The following is a 17346-nucleotide window of genomic DNA, read 5'->3' as shown; positions in this document are numbered from 1 at the left end:
GATTCGACGCAGCGACACGTAAGGTACAGTACAACAAGCAAGCGGGCGGGAGCAGCGCAAAAGGTCCAACAGAGACAGCAAGCCGAGCCAGGCGGTCCAATTCAAAGAAAGAGACCTTGTGCCACCCACTCGCAGCCCTTGTCGCTTCTGCTCACTGATACTTCTCCAGATCCAGCGTCAGAGAAGCCGAAGAGTTCTGGTCTTCTTCAGTCTTCCTATAGACGCCCACCAATCCCTCTGCCCTCTCGTACAGAGAAGCCTTGAGAGAAATGACAATGAACTGGAATTCAGGCCTGGCGCGACTACGGATGTAGGCAGCGACCTTGGCGACGTTTTGCGAGTCGAGAGCGGCATCGACTTCGTCTAGGACGAAAAAGGGCGGAGGGGCAAAGGTCGCCACGCAGAAGAGGAGAGCCAGTGCAGCCATTGTCTTTTCACCGCCGCTGAGCTGGTCCATGTCTCGGAATCGCTTCATGGGTGGCATCGCGTGGTACTTGACACCAGACAGGTATGGCTCTTCGGTGTCTTCCAAGCTGAGATAGGCCACACCTCCAGCGGGCGCTGCTTTACCCTTGGTGAGGTCCTTGTAGACGGAGTCGATGCGGCCAGAGATGTGGTTGAAGGCCTTGTTGAACAGATCACATCGCCTCTTCTTGATGTCGTTGAATGCAGTCTTTGCGGCGACGGATTCCTTTCGAGAGGTCTCAAATTCCCTTTCAGTCTCCTTGAAGCGAGCCTCGGTGTCACCCAGGCGATCGGCGGCCTTCATGTTGGGCGCCATCTTCTCAATCTGACCGACAACCTTGTCGATTTGATCCTTGAGCTCTGCTTCCATACCGGCTCCTCCGTCTTCTTTCGCGGCATCTTCCAATTCAGAGAAGTCGACGTCAAGACCAAAGTCTGGCACATTGATTGCCCTTTGAGTGACGTCATCGTCAATGTCCATCGGGGCAGCTTCCGGGTTGTCTTCGAGCGAGACTTTGCTCAAAGATCCCTTTAGTAGAGGCAGGTCGATCTCTTCCAAGCGACATCTCCTGTAGATTTCAGTCCTCTGCGCTGCGAGTCGCTCCATTTGATCATTGAGCGTGGCGACTTCCTTCATCACTCCATCAAGGGCCTTGGAAGCCTTGCTCAATTCCTTCTTGGCATCTGACAAGGTCTGCGCTTTCTCATCCGAGGTTGTCCTGAGAGCAGTCAGTCGCCCCTCTTGCGTGCCAATATCCGCCCTGATTTCGTTGATGGCTTGCTGTGCTTCCGTCTTCTCTTCTGCGATTCTCTGCAGTCGGTCACTCTCCTTCTCTACTACGCGACGATTTTGGGACAAGCGCTCCTCCTGAGCAGTAATCTGTGACCTGATGAACTTGATCTGATGCTCGAGCCTCTTCATCTGCGTCTCAAATTCCAAGCGGGCGTCCTTCTGACGTTCCAAGACTTGCAGCTGTCGCTCTTCATACTCGCGAATGTCAGCTACGCCGATGCGCTCGCAGAAGGATGCGAAGAGCTCATCGTCGTCAGCATTGACAGTCTCGGTAAGAGCATTCATCTGACTCTGCGTCGACTCTGCGGTAGATCGAGCCGTCTCGACTTTGGGACGATTGTCTCTGATTTGCTTCTTGACATTGGCAAACTCGGTCTGGAGCCCAGTGAGACGACTGGTGGCGGCGGAGATGTCGTCATTCAGCGCCGTGAGTTGAGTCTCGCACTCTCCGATGCGAGCTACTAGTGACTCTTCCGTCAGCAGAGCCCGACGCTCAACTGCGAGAGCCTTGAGCTCGTCCATGCATTGTTGCTTCTGGCGCTGCAGGCCTTGTACTTCCCGCTCCTCGAAACGCTTTCCACCTCTGTCATCGGATTGACCACCGGTGATCAGACCAGAGCGATGGATGATTGTGCCGTCCAGGGTAACGGTCTTGGCGTCGACAGCTTTCTCGTAGCTGATGTCTCGTGCCACTTGCATCGAGTCACACACGAGAGCATTTCCACAAACGTACTGCATTGCCCTCTCCAGGGAGGCATCGAATTGAATGACGTCAATGGCCAATCGAGCTCCCTTTGCGACCGAGCGAAGACGATCATTGATGGGCTTGGCTTGGATGGTGTCCAAAGGTAGGAAAGTAGCTTGTCCGGCGCGCTGGTTGCGGAGATATTCGATGCAATCGATGGCCGTCTTCTCTCTTTCGACAATGATCGCATCAGTGTTACGGCCGAGGACGGTAGTGATGGCAATGTCATACTTGTGCTGTGTTGGTTTGCACAGATCGACGAGGCGACCCTTGACGCCAGGGAAGATCTTGGCGAGGGCCGTAAAGGTCTCCTTCATCTTCGCCTCTCGCTCCGACTCGCGAGCTTCATTGCCTGCTTGAATAAGCTTGGTGTAGCAAGTCTGCAATGTATCGTTGAGCTCGGTCTCTCGCTTGCCGATACGAGTTCGTTCCGCTTGCAGAGTGTTCAGCTGGGCTCGGGCCTCTTGCAGCTTGCTCTCAAGGTCCGTCCGCCTAGACTCGAGAGCTGCTTTCTTCTCCTGGGCAACTTCAGTCTCGCCTTCGAGCTTATCCTGAGCGCGCTCCAGCTGCTTGGCCTTGTCTTCGAGAGATTGAAGCGTAGTCTGTTGGGCTCGAAGCTGCCTCTTCAAGGTGTCGAGCTGTTGGCGTTCCGAAGCCTTGCGTGTCGATGCTTCTGCCCGCAGGTCGTGATATTCTTCAAGGTCTGCCTCACTCAAGCTCATTCCTGCACCTCGTTCCCTCTCGGCATCTTCGGCTCGTTGCGCAGCGTCCCTTGCATTCTGATAGTCTCGTTCCATCTTCGCTAGATCTGCTCGAGAACGCACGACATCTCTCTCAACATCTGTGATGATGGTGGTGGCAGCAGCAATCCTACGCTGCGAGTGAGCAGTCCTCTCGTCAATAGCGTCCAAGGTCGGCTGCTTTTCTTCGATCTCCTTCTCCTTGGCCTTGATGTCTCGTTCGGCCTTTGAGACCTCTCGCAAAGCCGAAGCAGCTTCTTTGCGTTGCGCCTCAACATCCTTCTCCTTCCTGCCTTGCTGGCGACGAAGACTTGGCAGCTCTCCATTCTGTTCTTGGATGCCCCTTTCGGCACTCTGAAGCTTCTCCGCGATATGGTACAGTTGCCACAGGAGAAGTTGTAGAATGTGGGCATCCTGAGCGGAACGAGAGTGACAAAGACCGTCAGTCCCTTGACCAGGCATGTCCGCTCCTCATGTCGCAAGCCACTCACCCGCTCCTCCTGCATCCTCTCCCACTTTTCTGCCTCATTCTTCTGCTCTCGGAAGGTCTTCAGCTCTCCATTGATCCCTCTGCGCTTGTGGAAAGCGCTGGCACTCTCTTCTTGACTCCTCTCCATCCTTTCCTTTGCTTGCTCGTATTCTTCCTTGAGCTCCAATGAGCCAGAGATTTGATCTACGAGCTTTGCCAAGTCGCGGGAATTTTGTGAGGCGACAGCTTCGACGTCACCCTGAAAGACGAGGAAGTTCTTGGCCTTGACTAGAATCCTGAACTTCTCAAGAGTAGCATTGTAGGAATTGTAGCTCGTGACTCGGCCGTTCACCCGGTACTCGGAAGCTCCGTTGAGGTTGATGCTGCGAGGCAGAAAGACACGGTCATGAGCTGCTGGAATTTCGTGTTGAGTGGCAGTATCGCACGACTCACCTCCTCTGGAATCTCCACTCCCTTCCGCTGGTATCCTCGTAGACGGCAGTCACGCTAGCCTTCGTAGCATCAGCCGAGCTTCGTCCCCCTTCATCATCACTTGAGACTTCATCGTCTCCATCCATCCTCCTTCCTCGGAAGATGACATCTCTGAGTTGACTTGATCGTAGCTGTGCTGATTTGACACCGAGCACGAAGGAAATGGCGTCCATGAGATTGGATTTACCACTGCCATTGGGACCAACTACGGGTGAGGCGAGGGTCGGGAGACAGTGGTGAGACCGACGTCCCCTGCCAGCATTGTTAAAGAATTCACAACACTCACTGATGGCACTGAAACTCTGAAAGGGTCCGATAATCTGCTGTCCTCGGTAGGACTTGAAATTGTCCACCTCGAGGCGAAGGAGAGGCATGGTGGCTAGAGCTGTAGCTTGAACTCTGTAATACCTGGTCGGCTCAGCCGAGCTGTACGGCAGCAATAGCTATACGTGACTTCGACGCCACGCTTGTCTTACTTGGAGCAATGAGAGGTCGTCAAGGGGGAGCGGTGAGGTCTGTGGTCTTGAGAGGGATGGGGCGGACGCACAGTAAGTAGCAAAGAGCGCCTGAGGAGGAGCGACGCGCCCCCTCCAGTCGCGTCGCCCTTTCCGTGTCGCTTGGTCATTAATTGTCGCGGCAAGGGAATCACCGGCTTAGGCTTAGTCAGCGAGAAACAGAGCGGGTATCATTGGGTTGATAGTATAGTACAGTCTGATGTGACGAAGAAAAATGGAACTTCCCCCTACTACGCCGTCCTTTCTACGTCTCCTTCTCCGTCTCCGTCTGTTGCACTCTCTTTCTTGCTTACTGCTGCCTCCATCGCCCGACGCAGGACATCTGACTCAAAGTCGGCTGCCCCCGCCGTAGATGACTGTCTCTTCTGTGGACTTTCTGCATACACTTGTCCTGAGTGATAAGCCGCGACGCCATTTGTGGTATAATCCGCAAGCTTTTCGGGAACATACGACCGCCACCAAGTGACTCTCGCCGGCTCGCCTAGCTTTGCACCGGCAGGAGGCTTGACTTCTGTGGATTCTGTCGAGGCGGTACCCCGTTTCCTCGCTTCTTTTCTCTTCCTCGCGAGGTCTTTTGCGGCTGCCCATTCGACCCACACCTGGTCCAGCTGCTCTGCCGCGCTGCCCGTTGCTTGTACTACCTCAGCCAGTCGAAAGTCAGAGCCTCCCTCGACGAGGCGGATAGCTGAAGACATCTCTTCGAATGTGGCTAAGCAGGTCACTTCGTTGAGCCTCTTGCGCTTGTTCGATGCTGGAATATCGTCGCTCTCCTGAGGGACTGTCAATCGGAGGTTGATGAGACCGCCGAAGCGGGATGTGAGAGTGTTGCCTAGAGAGGTGGATAGCGCTTGATGAAGCGAGGTCGGATACAGCAGGCGGACCGTCGTATCCAGGGGACCAAGAGAAGGCTCCGATGGATCGTCTCTTGAGCGCTCAGCTGCTCTGGCTCTACTAGCGTCCTCTGCTTGTTGTCTTGCCAATCTGACCTTCACCGCCTCTTCTTCCTGCTGCTTCGTCCGCGCCTGGCTCTTGGCCTCCCTCATCTTCCGGCCCTCCTCCTTCAATCTCTCGAGATCCAGCTCTCTCTGTCTTGACGCCTCATGCTCCTTCCTCCTCCGCTGAGCCTCTTCTCGCTCTCTTTGCTCCAAGGCTTCGCTCATCTTCTTTCTCTCCTGCTCGAACTTTCCGACCCTCTCCTTCCGCTTGTCCTCTTCTGCGGCCTGTCTAGCAAGCTTCTCGCGGACGACTGGGTCGGAGAGGAGCTCATAGGCCTTGTGTAGGTTGTGAAAGCGATCCGACGCGACTTCTGCCGATACATCCTTTGCTTTGTCGGGATGATACAAGAGGGAGAGGGTGCGGTAGGACTTGCGGATGTCACCGGCTGACGCGGTCGAGGGGAGCTTCAGAAGCGCGAAAGCGTCAGTCAGACTCAGCTCCGAGTTCGACGACATGTTTCAAGAAGCGAGATGACAGATGGTACAGCAGTGGACACCGAGTCTATGATCTGGAGCAGCGACGAGTGGCAAGGGAGCATGGTAGGCTCGGCTCAGGGGGAAATCTAAGATCTCCCTTTCCGCGTACACGGAAGTGCTTCGCGATTTTGCCGCTTCCGTTCCATACCTTCCCACCCTTGCACCCTATCGTCTGTTCTACCGACGATCACCCTCTGTCACATCTCCGGCGGAACGATGGCAAAGAAGAACAGCTTGTCTTCTAATCCTGCAGATGCTGCTCGCAAAGCGGCTCGTCAAAGGGAATTGAAGAAGAACAAGGCGGATCGGGAAGCCGTGCGAGAGCATGCTCTAGTCAAGAAGGACACCAGCACGCTCGAGAATGAGATCAGGCAGCTCGAGAGATCCGGCAAGACGGGTCCAGAGCTAGAAGATCTGAAGAGCGAGCTTCGGAAAGCAAAGGGAGCCAAAGACAAATACCTGGAGAAACATCCCGAGCATAAAAAGTTCATCTATCCGCATTCCCAGGAACAAAAGGCCGAGGAGACTGGTGATCATGGGAGGGGACTTTTTAGGCCCGATGGAAAGCCTCGCTTCCCGGAGAGAAGCGTCTACTACCATCCTGTCTTCAATCCTTGGGGTGCGCCGCCTCCTGGTATGCCATACGCTGAGAAGCCTCCGCATGAGTGGGCTTCGAGCAGTCAGCTGCCGGCTCAGCCGCCGCCGCCTTCAGTAGGCAGCTCACTACCCAACCCAGCAGGCGATAGCGACGACGATGATGACATTGCAATGCCTCCCGGGCCACCACCTCCAAAAGCGACCCAAAACGGAGCTACGCACACTTCCGACCACGACAGCGAAGATGACGATGACGACGACGACATCGTCATGCCATCTGGACCTCCTCCTTCAGCCGCATTGCTTCCTAGACCTCCATTCCAGCCACAGCAGCCCATACAGCCGCATTTGGGCATCTACAGTGGTCCACCTCCGTATGGTGTTCGGCCTCCGCCACCACCCCCCGTAGGTGGCTACCCAGGTCCCCACCGTGCAGCACCAGGGCCGATGACGAATCGTCCACCCTATCCTTCTCACCTCTCACAAGGTCCTATGATGCGTCCAGCGCCACGACCGGGTCATCCTTATGCTCGAACCCAGGCTCGACCTCCTGTTCCGCCAGGCCTTGCCCATCCTGCTGGACCGGCCAATGGCGCTCCTCCCTCCATGGCCCGGCCTCGCCCACCTCCAGACGCCCCGCTTGGGCCTTCCGCTGCTCGGTCATCTACCTCAACATCGGTATCTGCGGCACCCTCGATAGGTCAGACTGCTCCTGCCGCTCCCTCAGCGACCATCAGCTCAGCTCCGCAACTCCGAGACCTCAAGAAGGAGGCTGTGACATTCCTTCCGCCCTCTGTGAGGAAGCAGAAGTCAAAGGCGCAACAGAAGGCGAAGATGGCCGGGTTGAGCAGAGGAATCAGAGCCAATCCAGACGTCGGAGACGAAGACGAGAGCGAGCACACCTTTGCTGGAGAAATCTCGACCGAGCAACAGGCTCAGCAGGAAGTGCATAATGGGTATGAAGAAGCAGAGATGAACGAGGAGGAAGAGGAGAGGAGAGAACCCCAAGTCTCTCTAGAGGCTGCCCAACTTTACGTCCCTTCGGTGCAAGAGGCCTCTCCGGGACTCCCTGCAGCCCTCAAGGAACTCTCTCCTCCGCTGAAAGCGGAGAAGAAGACATCTGTAATGCCCTCTCTTGTTGGTTACTACGACTCCGATGAGGAGGGATCGGGCGATGAGGACAGCTCTGAGCTGGACGAGACCGATTCCCACAATCAGGAGCGGAAAGAAAGCCCTTCTGCAAAGGCTACCGCAAGCTCCACTGTTAGCAAGGCAACACCTGCTCAGGGTAGAGTCAATCTCGTTGAGGCCCTGAAGGCACAGATGCCTGCATCCGCTCAGCCAAAGAAGGCTGCGGATGGCGACTATGAGAAATGGCTGCAAAGCATTGGCGGTGCATGACAAATGGCGTGCTGTTATCTCAGCAAAAGATGTCATTGTCTAGTCGTCTAGTCTAATTCTACTGCACTTGCTGGTATCTGGCCAAGCGCTCTTGCGCTGATTGACCGTTCCACCTCTCTATCGCAGTGTGATCGAGAGTGGGAAGACCCAGCTGCTCAATGATGAAGGCTGTACGAGGTGGAAACATCGCAACGAGTCAGCAACAACTCAAAACGGTCTGCGAGGGAGTCACTTACATGCTGATACTGCTCCTCGACAGAGGGCTTCTCGCAGCGAGATCTGTCTCTCTTCCACTGTCTTGGCAGAGTCCAGAGGAGTCATAGCCAGGCAGGCCATAAACCCGCCAAAGAAAGAATTGCCGCCGCCTGTGACATCGACGACCTTACTGACTTCGCTGTTCGTGTGCCAAGCGGGAATTGAAGCCGTGATTGTCTGACCTCCTGCTTCACTTTGAAGAGCTGTGGCGCCAGCAGCGCCTCCTCGGATGACGATGATCGGGCAATTCTCCGCTTGTGCCCCTGCCGTCCTTGAAAAGCGTTCTCTGAATCCATGTGCTAGATGCTGGAGGTGAGAAGCTCTGCAAGCTGCCGATTGCTCCGGTGAGACGCCTGCTACCGGCACACTGACGAGGTTTTGATCCATAGACAGGAACGAGGCCGCTTCTTCATGATTGGGCCTGCGAGAAGAATGAATTGAAATGGACGTCACAAGCCGTGCCGGGAAGCAGAATAATCAGATGTCACCACTTACGACAGGACTGCGACTCTCGCCATGACCTTCAAGCATTCGTCGAGATTCTCAGGTATCGCGGAGTCTGGTATGGGTTCCCAGCATACCTGCGTGACGCCTTTGCGCCCATAGGCCTTCAAGTCTAGCTGGTCTACTTGATCACAGATGACCCAGGCACGTTCTGGCGAGCAGACAGCATGTAGATACCGTGGCAGCTGTCCGGTCTCGCCATTGGCCAGATCGATCGGATCGAGACGCAGCTTGGGTGTCAGATACTCAAAGTCGCGCTGCTCACCGCGGTAGACATTCACTGCCTTTGTTGTCCCGTCCTTGCGGTCTCTCCATTTCCAAAGTGCGCTCCGAGACGATGAGGTTGAAGGAGTAGACGTCTGTGCGTAGTGGTCTAGCCTGTCTTGGTAGCCGGAATTGGCAAAATCGTTCCCTCGGTCGATGACTGCTAGCACCTCGGCAGGTGGCAGCCAAATCCTCGCCCCAATGGCACAGTACAGGCCACCTCCTCCGAGCACTTCGCCCCTGCCTCCATCTCCATGATTGATACCTGCCTCATCGATGAATCTGAATGTGTCTACGATGAACATTCCCAGCGTACCCACCGAGGGCATGGTATTTCCAGCCGCCATCGTTTTGAAAGGACCGGTGCCCTCCGCGCCTGACTCGACCGGTAGAAGGGGAGTATTGATAGAACTTCAGAACTAGCGTTGCGTAGTGAAAATGCTGCCCTGTCGGATATCAGCGCATGTGGGGACCCCTTGGCGCCCACATTGTCATGGCCAAGGAGGTGGTACGGGGAACGGAAGGAAGTGGCCCCAACGTCTGCTTCCGCGCACAGGACTCCATGTTGCCGTATCGGCCTTTCGCCGTCGTTGGCTTCCCTCCATCTCGCCCATCTTCCTTCGTCCGCTCGTGGAGGCTGTGATTCATCTCGTCACGAAGTTCTACCCACCTCATCACTGTTCTTGACTGCCCCGGCTCAGCGCTTCCAACCATCAGTAAGGCCATTCCAGACTCACCTCGCGTCCGCTCTTTCCGCCTGGACCTCTTCGCGCCGCCGGAGCTCGCTGGTCGCCTCGAGCGGAACACTTCACCTCACAGCGCTCCTATTCGATCTGGTCCCAGCATACAAACGCAGCATCGCACAGCAATCAGGAGGTCCACAAGCCTTAGACTGAGGCTCTCCTGAACCTTGGTATCTGCTCGCCATGTTTTGGCGCTTCGGGTTTGCATCGACCTCGACGCTCGATACGCTCCTCGAAAAGTCCAATCTCACGATTGAGGAGCTGCTGGACGAAGATGACCTCCTGCAGGAATGCAAAGCTCAGAACGGCAAGCTGGTAGACTTCTTGTCTCAAAAGAGAATCATCAAGAGGCTATTCGAGCATGTTGTGGGAGTCGCAGAAGTCTCGGGATCAGGCGGCAAGGACTGGGAGGAAAAGGTTCGATTCAAGTGAGTACCGAAGGAAGACCGGTGAGGGCTGAGCAGAGGCTGAGTGACGAAGCGTTGAAGGAACGCAGAGCCTCTAGCCCAGTAAGCTGCCGTATCCTGACCAGCTGCGGCTACATCTGTACTTCTCCCACTCCCAACAGATACCCTTACGTTGCATCGGAAGTCCTGTCAAGTGAAATCTTTGCGATTGTGGAGACTGTCTTAGCCAACCCCGAGGATCTGCTAGACCCCTTTTGGAACGCAATACTGCACTCTAAGCCGGGTCATGTCCAGCCTCCCCAGCCGCATCATTCTCATCCTCTCCTAGCCGGATCTCCGTCTGCTTCTCCCATTCCTCCGGGCAAGCCGCTACCAGGGGAGAAGAGCACCGACAAGTCGGGCTTCAAGACGGGTGGCCGGGACGGCAGCTCATCCTCTTCATCCTCTTTGGCAGACTCGAACCATGAAGACAGCGCGACTGTGATTCGAGCTACGGACAACGGTCCGGGCAAGAGTGTCCTGGCGGGTTATTGGGCGAAGGTCAACGGGGTGTTTCTAGACAAGAAGCCTAGGGAAATGCTGGCATATATTCGCGACCTACCCCGGATAGTAGAGCGATTTGTTGCTCACCTCGAGACGCCAGCAGCAGTCGATTTGCTATATCGGATTATCTCTTGCGAGCAGACACTTCCAGCCGCTGGCGTGATAGAAGTAAGTATGATATATTCGATAGAATTATGTACGTTTCGGCGCGATGACTGACATAACATTTCTGCTTCGCTACTTGGACCTCTACCAGTGGCTGTCTAGTCATGACCTCATACCGAAGATGGTGGAGCTCCTCTCCCCCAAGTATTCAATAGACCTGCACAATACAGTATCTGAATTGCTCAAAGCCATCATCGCCCTTTCGGCTCCCTCGCCGGCGGGTATGACTTCAGGTCAGGATGCCTTTGGCTATGGCAACTCCACTTCTTTTGGCGGCCAGGAGCAGGCTATGGGAGTGCAAAACAAACTCGTCCGGGAGCTCGCCAGCGAGCCGATGGTCAGAAAGATGGTATCGTTTATGCTAGACTCGGCCCATGGTTCTGAGCTCACGCGGAGGCTCTCGACGGCCGCCGACGAGCGGACAGCGTCCGATCAGAAGAGCGAAGATGCAGGCGAGGAGGAGGAGCATGATGTCTTGACTTTCGGAGCCAAGACCACAAAGTCTGTTCTGAGCGGCTCCCCAGCCCTGGACGAGAGCTCAGCGATCGACGATGCAGACGACACGGACCCGCAGCCTCTCAACCCAAGTTTGACACCAGCATTTGACATTCATGGTTCAGCACATAGGGACTCGACTGCAACTGTTAGGCCGACAAATTTCTTTCCCCCAGTATCAGCACCTCAAAATCCGATCTCACGCGAGACGAGCACCTCGTCGCTTATCACTGGCATCGGCATCTTCATTGAGCTGATACGGAAGAACAATAGCGACTACTTTGAGCAGCATCTCTTCCACGCCCTGCGGTCCCATCTGCTGCAGCGCCAGCAAGAGATTGCCGCGAAGAAGGCTCAAGCCCGTTCTGAGGCGGGAGCCACAAACAGCAGTGCAGCATCAGAAAGCGGAGCACCTGCGTCTTCAGAGGAGGAAAAGGACGAGGAGGAAGAGGAGATGGAGGGCATGGAGGAGGCGATGCTGGAGATGACGGATAAGCTGGGCATAGTCCATCTCGGCCCTATGCTGACTGCTCTGTGCGAGCGTCTATCAGAGTTCCAAGCTCTGATCGAGAGACCGAGCACAGCTCAGAACCAGATTCTCACGACCCTGGGCAAAGTCAATGCACTGTCTTTCGAGCGCTATCGTATCGCTGAGCTGTATGCTGAGCTGCTACATTGCTCGAATATGGCACTGCTAAATCGTCCCGCTGGCGATGGACCTCTCTACTCCTCTAGCGGCGTTCTGCAAGGTGGGATTCAAGGGTTGCAAGTGCTTGCCAGGACGTTACAAGGCGCCGATGCCGACGACACTTCGGACACCCCAGGTGCCGTCGCCGCATCTGCAGAGGAATCGGTTTCACCGTCTTCTGGTACCAATGGTGAATCATCGACACCTGTAAACGATGGCAAGCCACCTTCCGCTACACCACAAGGCCGGCATGCTCGGCAAGCATCGACAGCAGGAGCTAGTGAAGACGGTGCTGCTAGTGGTAATGCGTCTGAGCAGACAGACAGCGATCCTTTTGCAGACGAGGTGTCAGCTCCCGAGAGTACGCCTGAGTCAGATCCACCGCAAGCTGAAGAGCCAGCGGTATCGGCAGAAGACGCCAAAAGCATTCGTTCGGCTCTGTCGTCCATGTCCCTGGCCAACCTGACGACACCGCAACACTCAGAGCCTCCGTCTCCGATGAGTGATTCGGCGGAGCAGGTCGTCGGCGATCTTCTCAAGAAGAAGTTCCTCGACTGCGACGTCATTCCAACTATACTCTCCCTGTTCTTCGAGTACCCGTGGAACAACTTCTTCCACAACGTGGTATACGATATACTCCAACAATGTTTCAATGGCAGAATGGATGCAGGTCTGAATCGCAAGCTGACGATTGCAGTATTCGAAAAGGGTCGCCTGCCCGAGAAGATCCTTGAGGGTCAGCAACGCAACAATGAATCTACAAAGGGCCCCCGCAGGATCAGGCTGGGATACATGGGTCATCTGAACCTGATCGCTGAGGAGACCGTGAAGCTCCTAGAGCGGTACCCTCAGGAGATAGGAGAAGCTGTGTCCAGCTCGATCCCTCAGCCTGCCTGGGACAACTTTGTCAATGAAAGTCTCAAGGAGAATCGTGAGAAGGAGTCGGCTCCCCTGGCAGGAGGCAAGCCTATGACAGGAGGCTTCGGCTTCGGAGGCTCCTCTGCCAATCAAGGTAGCGGCAGCGAGGACGACGGAAGCAGGAATGGCGCTGGCGTGGGCCAGTCTGGTGACAACGAGACGTTTGCCAACTACCTCTCTGCTCAAATGGGTGGTACAAGCTCTGACGACGATGATTCAGATGAGGAAGCCAGCTGGCTCACTCAAGATCCCAGGAGCTCCGGCTTTGCAGACGCCTTTCAGCCAGGGGGAGCTAGCAACGCTTCGGTCACAGCTACGACCAAGGTTCATGAGGACCAAGATGATGACGACGACGAGTGGGGTCCCTTCTCTGCTTCTGAAGGAGGGGGCATCTCTTCAACGTCTAAATTCGACTTCCAGTCGTCTGCAAGTCAACCTCTGACATCTGCAGACTGGGCTGCTTCTGCCTTTGATCGATCTGACTCACCTGGAGACGGTTCTGCCCTGGATGACTCTGCCACTGGCGGCGAGGACGAGGACGGCGAGGCGTCATCCCCTTCCGACGAGCAGTATCCTTTCGTCGATCTCTCCGACGCCACATCGTACCGCATCGCACAAGCTACTGCAGCTTCACTCCAACGACGTCGCAGCAGCGGAGGAGGCTCTTCATCAAGCGCTGGTTTCCCTGCTGTCGGCCGCCGTCGAGCATCATCGTCAGCTGGTTCCGGATCCACCGATCCTTCGGCCGCCCAAGCGGCGGATGAGGGAGAGCCAATGGGCCCAGGTGTCTCCTCCAAGGACACAGAGGTGAAGGACGGTATGCTGATCAGGAAGCTCAGCGACGGAAGCACCGTCAGCGTACCGCTGGACGATGTGGCCCTGGCTCAGCTTGCAGAAGGCCAACAAGAAGAGAGCAACGAGAGCGCCCTAGAGGACAATTGAGGGCAAGACAGACCTTTCATACCAGCCTTGGCCACCGCGAACCACCATCTCTATCTGCTCTTTCCCATGTTTCTTGCTTGTCGATCCCATTTGCCCTTCTACCCTTTCCCTCCGTCGATAGCCTGTCTTGACCACTCCCTTCTGTATTCCACGTTTCCAGCTCAGCATCAAGATCCGAACTTCAACCCATGCCTCGGCTCCGCCGCCATTTCAATAGAAACAGCAAGCAATCTCAAAAGCTTTACATCTGCCTGCGTGGGTCACTTACTCTGGCGTGGACCCCCTGACGAAGCGAATCGGCTACGGCAAAATCGGCGTCGGTTCGAGTCGGAGCGCAGCGGAGCGGGGTTTGGAGAAAGCGACCTGGAAGGCTCAGGCAGATGTGGATGTGAGGGTAGTGTACGTTGCTCCGTTGCTCTTTGCTCCTGGCTCACACTAGGGACGGGCTTTGCGGCGATGCGGGCATTGATTGGCCACCATGGGAGAATAGGAAAGTATGATCTGGAAACGGGACAACGGAGAACGTGGCCGCAATGGGGTGTGACGGAGCCTCGTGCTTCACGATCGAACGGACGTCGCTGCCGTAGCTGCAGCGGCGCGACCATCGGACGTCCGGAGTGCGTCTATTCCTCTCTTCGTCGACTGTCGCTTCCTTCCCATCAGACCATGGCTCTCCCTATTCAACCTCCTGAAGCTGGCGATGATGACAACGCTGACCAAAGCATTTTCTCCAACGCTGCACCCAGAGCTTCGACTGTCCCATACGGAGGACGAAGGCTCACTGCAATGTCCTTCACGTGCAGAGCTGGCTCAAAGCACTTATTTCCCCCATCCGTGTCCCTTCAAAGGCTTATGTAGCAGCCAGCCTCTGGACTGCACTGCTGATCATCCGATCGATAGCAAGTGGTACTACCAACAGCAAGGATATACCCATCTATCTGAGCCCAGCCCGACTGGCGATCACCTTTCTGACGCGTACGCCTTCGATTGGCCTTTCGAAACTACTCTCTCTTGCTCTACTCGATGGACGTCACCCGACTTGATGTCCACCCATGATCCGTTCAAAGTTGACTGCACTCAAGAGATCACAGCCGCCTGTTGCCTACCGCAATATTTGAGTCAGCCAGAGCTGACGTCCGAAATGCAATGCTACGACCACCTTACCGATACTTGTACATGGATCCAACCTAACAAGTGGCTCTCGGACAGCAACAGCTCAGGCCTGGAGTACCTCGGACCTCCTTGCTCTTGCTCGCCCGATGCAGCTTTGACGATGCTATCTCTGGTCTCGGCAGCTGCAAGCGCTCTGGAACAGTCAACAGGAACGATGACAGGGACTGAAAGCAACGAGCATCTAATCGATCTTGAAGCTTTCCCAACTCCGTTGCTGAGCCCTGAACAGGTGATGATACCCCACGATGGCGAGTCAGAAAGGTGAGCAAGTTTAGCGCCGCTGTCGCGTGCATCGCCCGGACGCTCACAGGGCTGGCTTCTCCCTCTTGCACCTTCTTGACAGCCATGTCAGCCCCGTGTTGCGCTTCGCGACGCAAAAAGAGCCGTACGATGCTGCTCCACTGATGCTCCAAGATCCCTCCGCTGCCATTTCTGAGAGCAAAGAGGACGAAGTGGACATATGCCGATGTTGTCTGGACTGTCAAGACACTGCATACGGGCCTTCAAACTCTCCTGTCACGAGCACCGACGACGAATTGCCAATGGCATTCGTGCCGCAACGTTTCCAACGAGGGGCTGGAAGAGTGCTGAGGCCTCGTAAGGCTCAAGGTCCATCACCTCCCCCATTCGCAGGTTCGCAGCTTCCGGCTACCGGCGGTCGAAAGAGACACGCTGACTTGTACGAGACTGACCAGCGCCACGTTCGCTCGAGGCAAGGTCCCAAGAAGAAGAGAAATGCGAAAAAGCGCAAGAAGGCAATCGGCGATATCGACTCGCTACCACCGCCTATCTGGCCCGTGGATGAAGAACTGGAGACACTCCTTCCTTCTGAACCTGTTCACAACAACACAGAAAGAACTGGTGCACTGCAGCAAGGACAGATAAGTCTCTGAAGCCCAGGATACTTCCTCGAATCGAGCAAATCAATTTCTGCTACATGACAGTCGCCGACGAAGATTTAAGCTAGCAGAGCACAACTACGATTGCTTCTCTGCCACCTCTCCTAGCATAGCATACATCCGAAGATCATGTCAAGGGTGGGCCCCCTTGTCTTCACATGACAGCGTATGCCTTTGACCCGCTTGCATCTCCCGCCTTCCCGCACCTTCACAGATGCACAGCATCTCCCAACATCACCAAGCCTCGCCCTCCTCACTTTGTTCAGCCACTGCCAAAGAGAAGGGCACGATTCTGAATGTATACGAAGCTGGTCTGCAGCCGGAAAGGAGCGAATCTGCCAGACGAAGTCACTGCTCAGACGCACAGGCGATTGGAAATGGGGCGTCTATTGGTACATCAAATCGGGGTCTTGTAATGACAGCACAGGTCAAACGAAGAGACTACGCTCCCCGTACTGCAGCATCGACTTCTCATTAGCCATATCTCTCTCTTGCTTTCCCAAATTTGCCCTGCCCTGACAAAATCCAAGGCACTCTGCTGAGCCTTCATTGACCGACTTGTCAGAGACATAGATGACCTACTTTGCATACTGTTGTGTCCACTCGCGGCTGACTTGGATTGCTCTGACAGGAGGGAAGGACGGAAGAAGCATGCACATCAGCAATCCTGCTCTTGTCTAGTGCAGCTGCTACGCCCTGTGATGACTCACCCCTTCTCATCACGCTTCCAGTGCTCTGCTACTCCGTTGTCCAGCGGGTCGTCTGGGTTGGGCGCAGAAAGGAGTGCCTGTATCGAGAGGAGCACAGTGCGGATTTGCAGAGCTGGGGACCACTTGTCTGCAGTGGTCGGGCAGAGAGCGGCGAGGCAGGCTGATCAGCATACACGCTTCGCACTTTCAAGTCAAGGAAAAGTGGAAAGATCGTGACTGACCTTTGAGAATGTCGAGGCAGATTCTGCCCAGCTTATCGATGTTAGGGTGGTAGATCTTGGTCAGGAAGCGCACCTTGGGAGGTGCCATTGGGTACTCCTCGGGCAGGAACAGCTCCAGCTTGAATCTACCGCCTGGAGAGAGTAGTAGTGAAGAAGAATTATCTTTCAGCTTTTACAGCTCTCGACTTGGATGAGCTATGGAGGCATGATCTCACCTTCGAAGGGGCTTCCTCCTGGTCCGGCCATGACCACGTCGAAGTACCTCAGATTGTCCTCGTGCGGGGTAGCATCGATGCCCGGAGCCGGGTCTGCGACCAATCTTTCCGTCTCCTGATGGACAGACGCAGCAGCGAAGGAGTAGAGAAGATCGAAGCTAGATCAGCTGTCTGCCCTGCGACTCAACCTTGATACTCCACCTGAGGCGCTGCAGGCTCCTCCTCTTTGAGAAGAAAGGGGAGACCACCTCTGCACGGCATGACTGACCTTGATGATTCGCTTTGGCAGCGACATGGTATCTGTAGTACTGACTGTGAGCGTAGATGAGGCAAGCAGTGGGCAGACGTACGTCGAGAAGGGAAGGACGTAGGAATGTGATTCGGCTCGGAACTGGATATCGGTCACTCCATCTGGCCGCCGGGGGCCTGGCCTGGCCTGGCACGGAGGGAGGTGCATGGGAGCCGAGTGGTTCCGTTCCGTCCTCGACACGCGCACAGCCATGGCATCCCAGTCC

The 17346-nt window shown here is 55.5% G+C and overlaps 7 protein-coding genes across 7 annotated transcripts; 3 read left to right on the top strand and 4 right to left on the bottom strand.

The window, feature by feature from the left end:
• Positions 1–151: 151 nt before the first annotated feature.
• Positions 152–4257, bottom strand: BCV69DRAFT_289378 (cohesin complex subunit psm1; the record flags this gene model as incomplete). The annotated part of the gene is made up of 5 exons (XM_025493668.1): positions 3991–4257; positions 3666–3909; positions 3235–3595; positions 2828–3157; positions 152–2743 (listed from the first exon to the last, which is right to left on the bottom strand). The coding sequence occupies exons 1-5, from the start codon at positions 4076–4078 to the stop codon at positions 152–154; spliced, it is 3615 nt and encodes a 1204-aa protein (XP_025350328.1). The 5' UTR covers positions 4079–4257.
• Positions 4258–4368: 111 nt separating this feature from the next.
• On the bottom strand, positions 4369–5760 carry BCV69DRAFT_280779 (DnaJ-domain-containing protein). Its single transcript, XM_025491732.1, has one exon. It carries the CDS (start codon positions 5668–5670, stop codon positions 4450–4452), a length of 1221 nt encoding a protein of 406 aa, XP_025350327.1. The 5' UTR covers positions 5671–5760; the 3' UTR covers positions 4369–4449.
• A 74-nt stretch (positions 5761–5834) lies between these two features.
• On the top strand, positions 5835–7854 carry BCV69DRAFT_280778 (hypothetical protein). The gene has a single exon (XM_025491731.1). It carries the CDS (start codon positions 5908–5910, stop codon positions 7687–7689), a length of 1782 nt encoding a protein of 593 aa, XP_025350326.1. The 5' UTR covers positions 5835–5907; the 3' UTR covers positions 7690–7854.
• BCV69DRAFT_297114 (Ribokinase-like protein) lies at positions 7748–9041 on the bottom strand (the record flags this gene model as incomplete). Its single annotated transcript, XM_025494082.1, has 3 exons — positions 7748–7857; positions 7926–8365; positions 8440–9041. The coding sequence occupies 3 exons, from the start codon at positions 9039–9041 to the stop codon at positions 7748–7750; spliced, it is 1152 nt and encodes a 383-aa protein (XP_025350325.1).
• A 308-nt stretch (positions 9042–9349) lies between these two features.
• BCV69DRAFT_110891 (SAPS-domain-containing protein) lies at positions 9350–13886 on the top strand. Its single transcript, XM_025489079.1, has 3 exons — positions 9350–9883; positions 10024–10573; positions 10662–13886. Exons 1-3 carry the CDS (start codon positions 9639–9641, stop codon positions 13611–13613), a joined length of 3747 nt encoding a protein of 1248 aa, XP_025350324.1. The 5' UTR covers positions 9350–9638; the 3' UTR covers positions 13614–13886.
• A 1-nt stretch (position 13887) lies between these two features.
• On the top strand, positions 13888–15919 carry BCV69DRAFT_111016 (hypothetical protein). The gene is made up of 3 exons (XM_025489080.1): positions 13888–15047; positions 15130–15823; positions 15900–15919. The coding sequence occupies exons 1-2, from the start codon at positions 14314–14316 to the stop codon at positions 15677–15679; spliced, it is 1284 nt and encodes a 427-aa protein (XP_025350323.1). The 5' UTR covers positions 13888–14313; the 3' UTR covers positions 15680–15823; positions 15900–15919.
• Positions 15920–16034: 115 nt separating this feature from the next.
• Positions 16035–17161, bottom strand: BCV69DRAFT_280775 (putative ubiquitin-conjugating enzyme E2). The gene is made up of 5 exons (XM_025491730.1): positions 17100–17161; positions 16832–16946; positions 16617–16748; positions 16396–16522; positions 16035–16309 (listed from the first exon to the last, which is right to left on the bottom strand). Exons 1-5 carry the CDS (start codon positions 17124–17126, stop codon positions 16264–16266), a joined length of 447 nt encoding a protein of 148 aa, XP_025350322.1. The 5' UTR covers positions 17127–17161; the 3' UTR covers positions 16035–16263.
• Between the last annotated feature and the right edge of the window lie 185 nt (positions 17162–17346).

This window comes from Pseudomicrostroma glucosiphilum (genome assembly GCF_003144135.1).
Source record: "Pseudomicrostroma glucosiphilum strain MCA 4718 unplaced genomic scaffold BCV69scaffold_2, whole genome shotgun sequence".
Classification (NCBI taxonomy): Eukaryota; Fungi; Basidiomycota; class Exobasidiomycetes; order Microstromatales; family Microstromataceae; genus Microstroma; species Microstroma glucosiphilum.
Note: the sequence above shows the minus strand (reverse complement) of the source record. Positions and strands in the feature narration are given on the sequence as shown.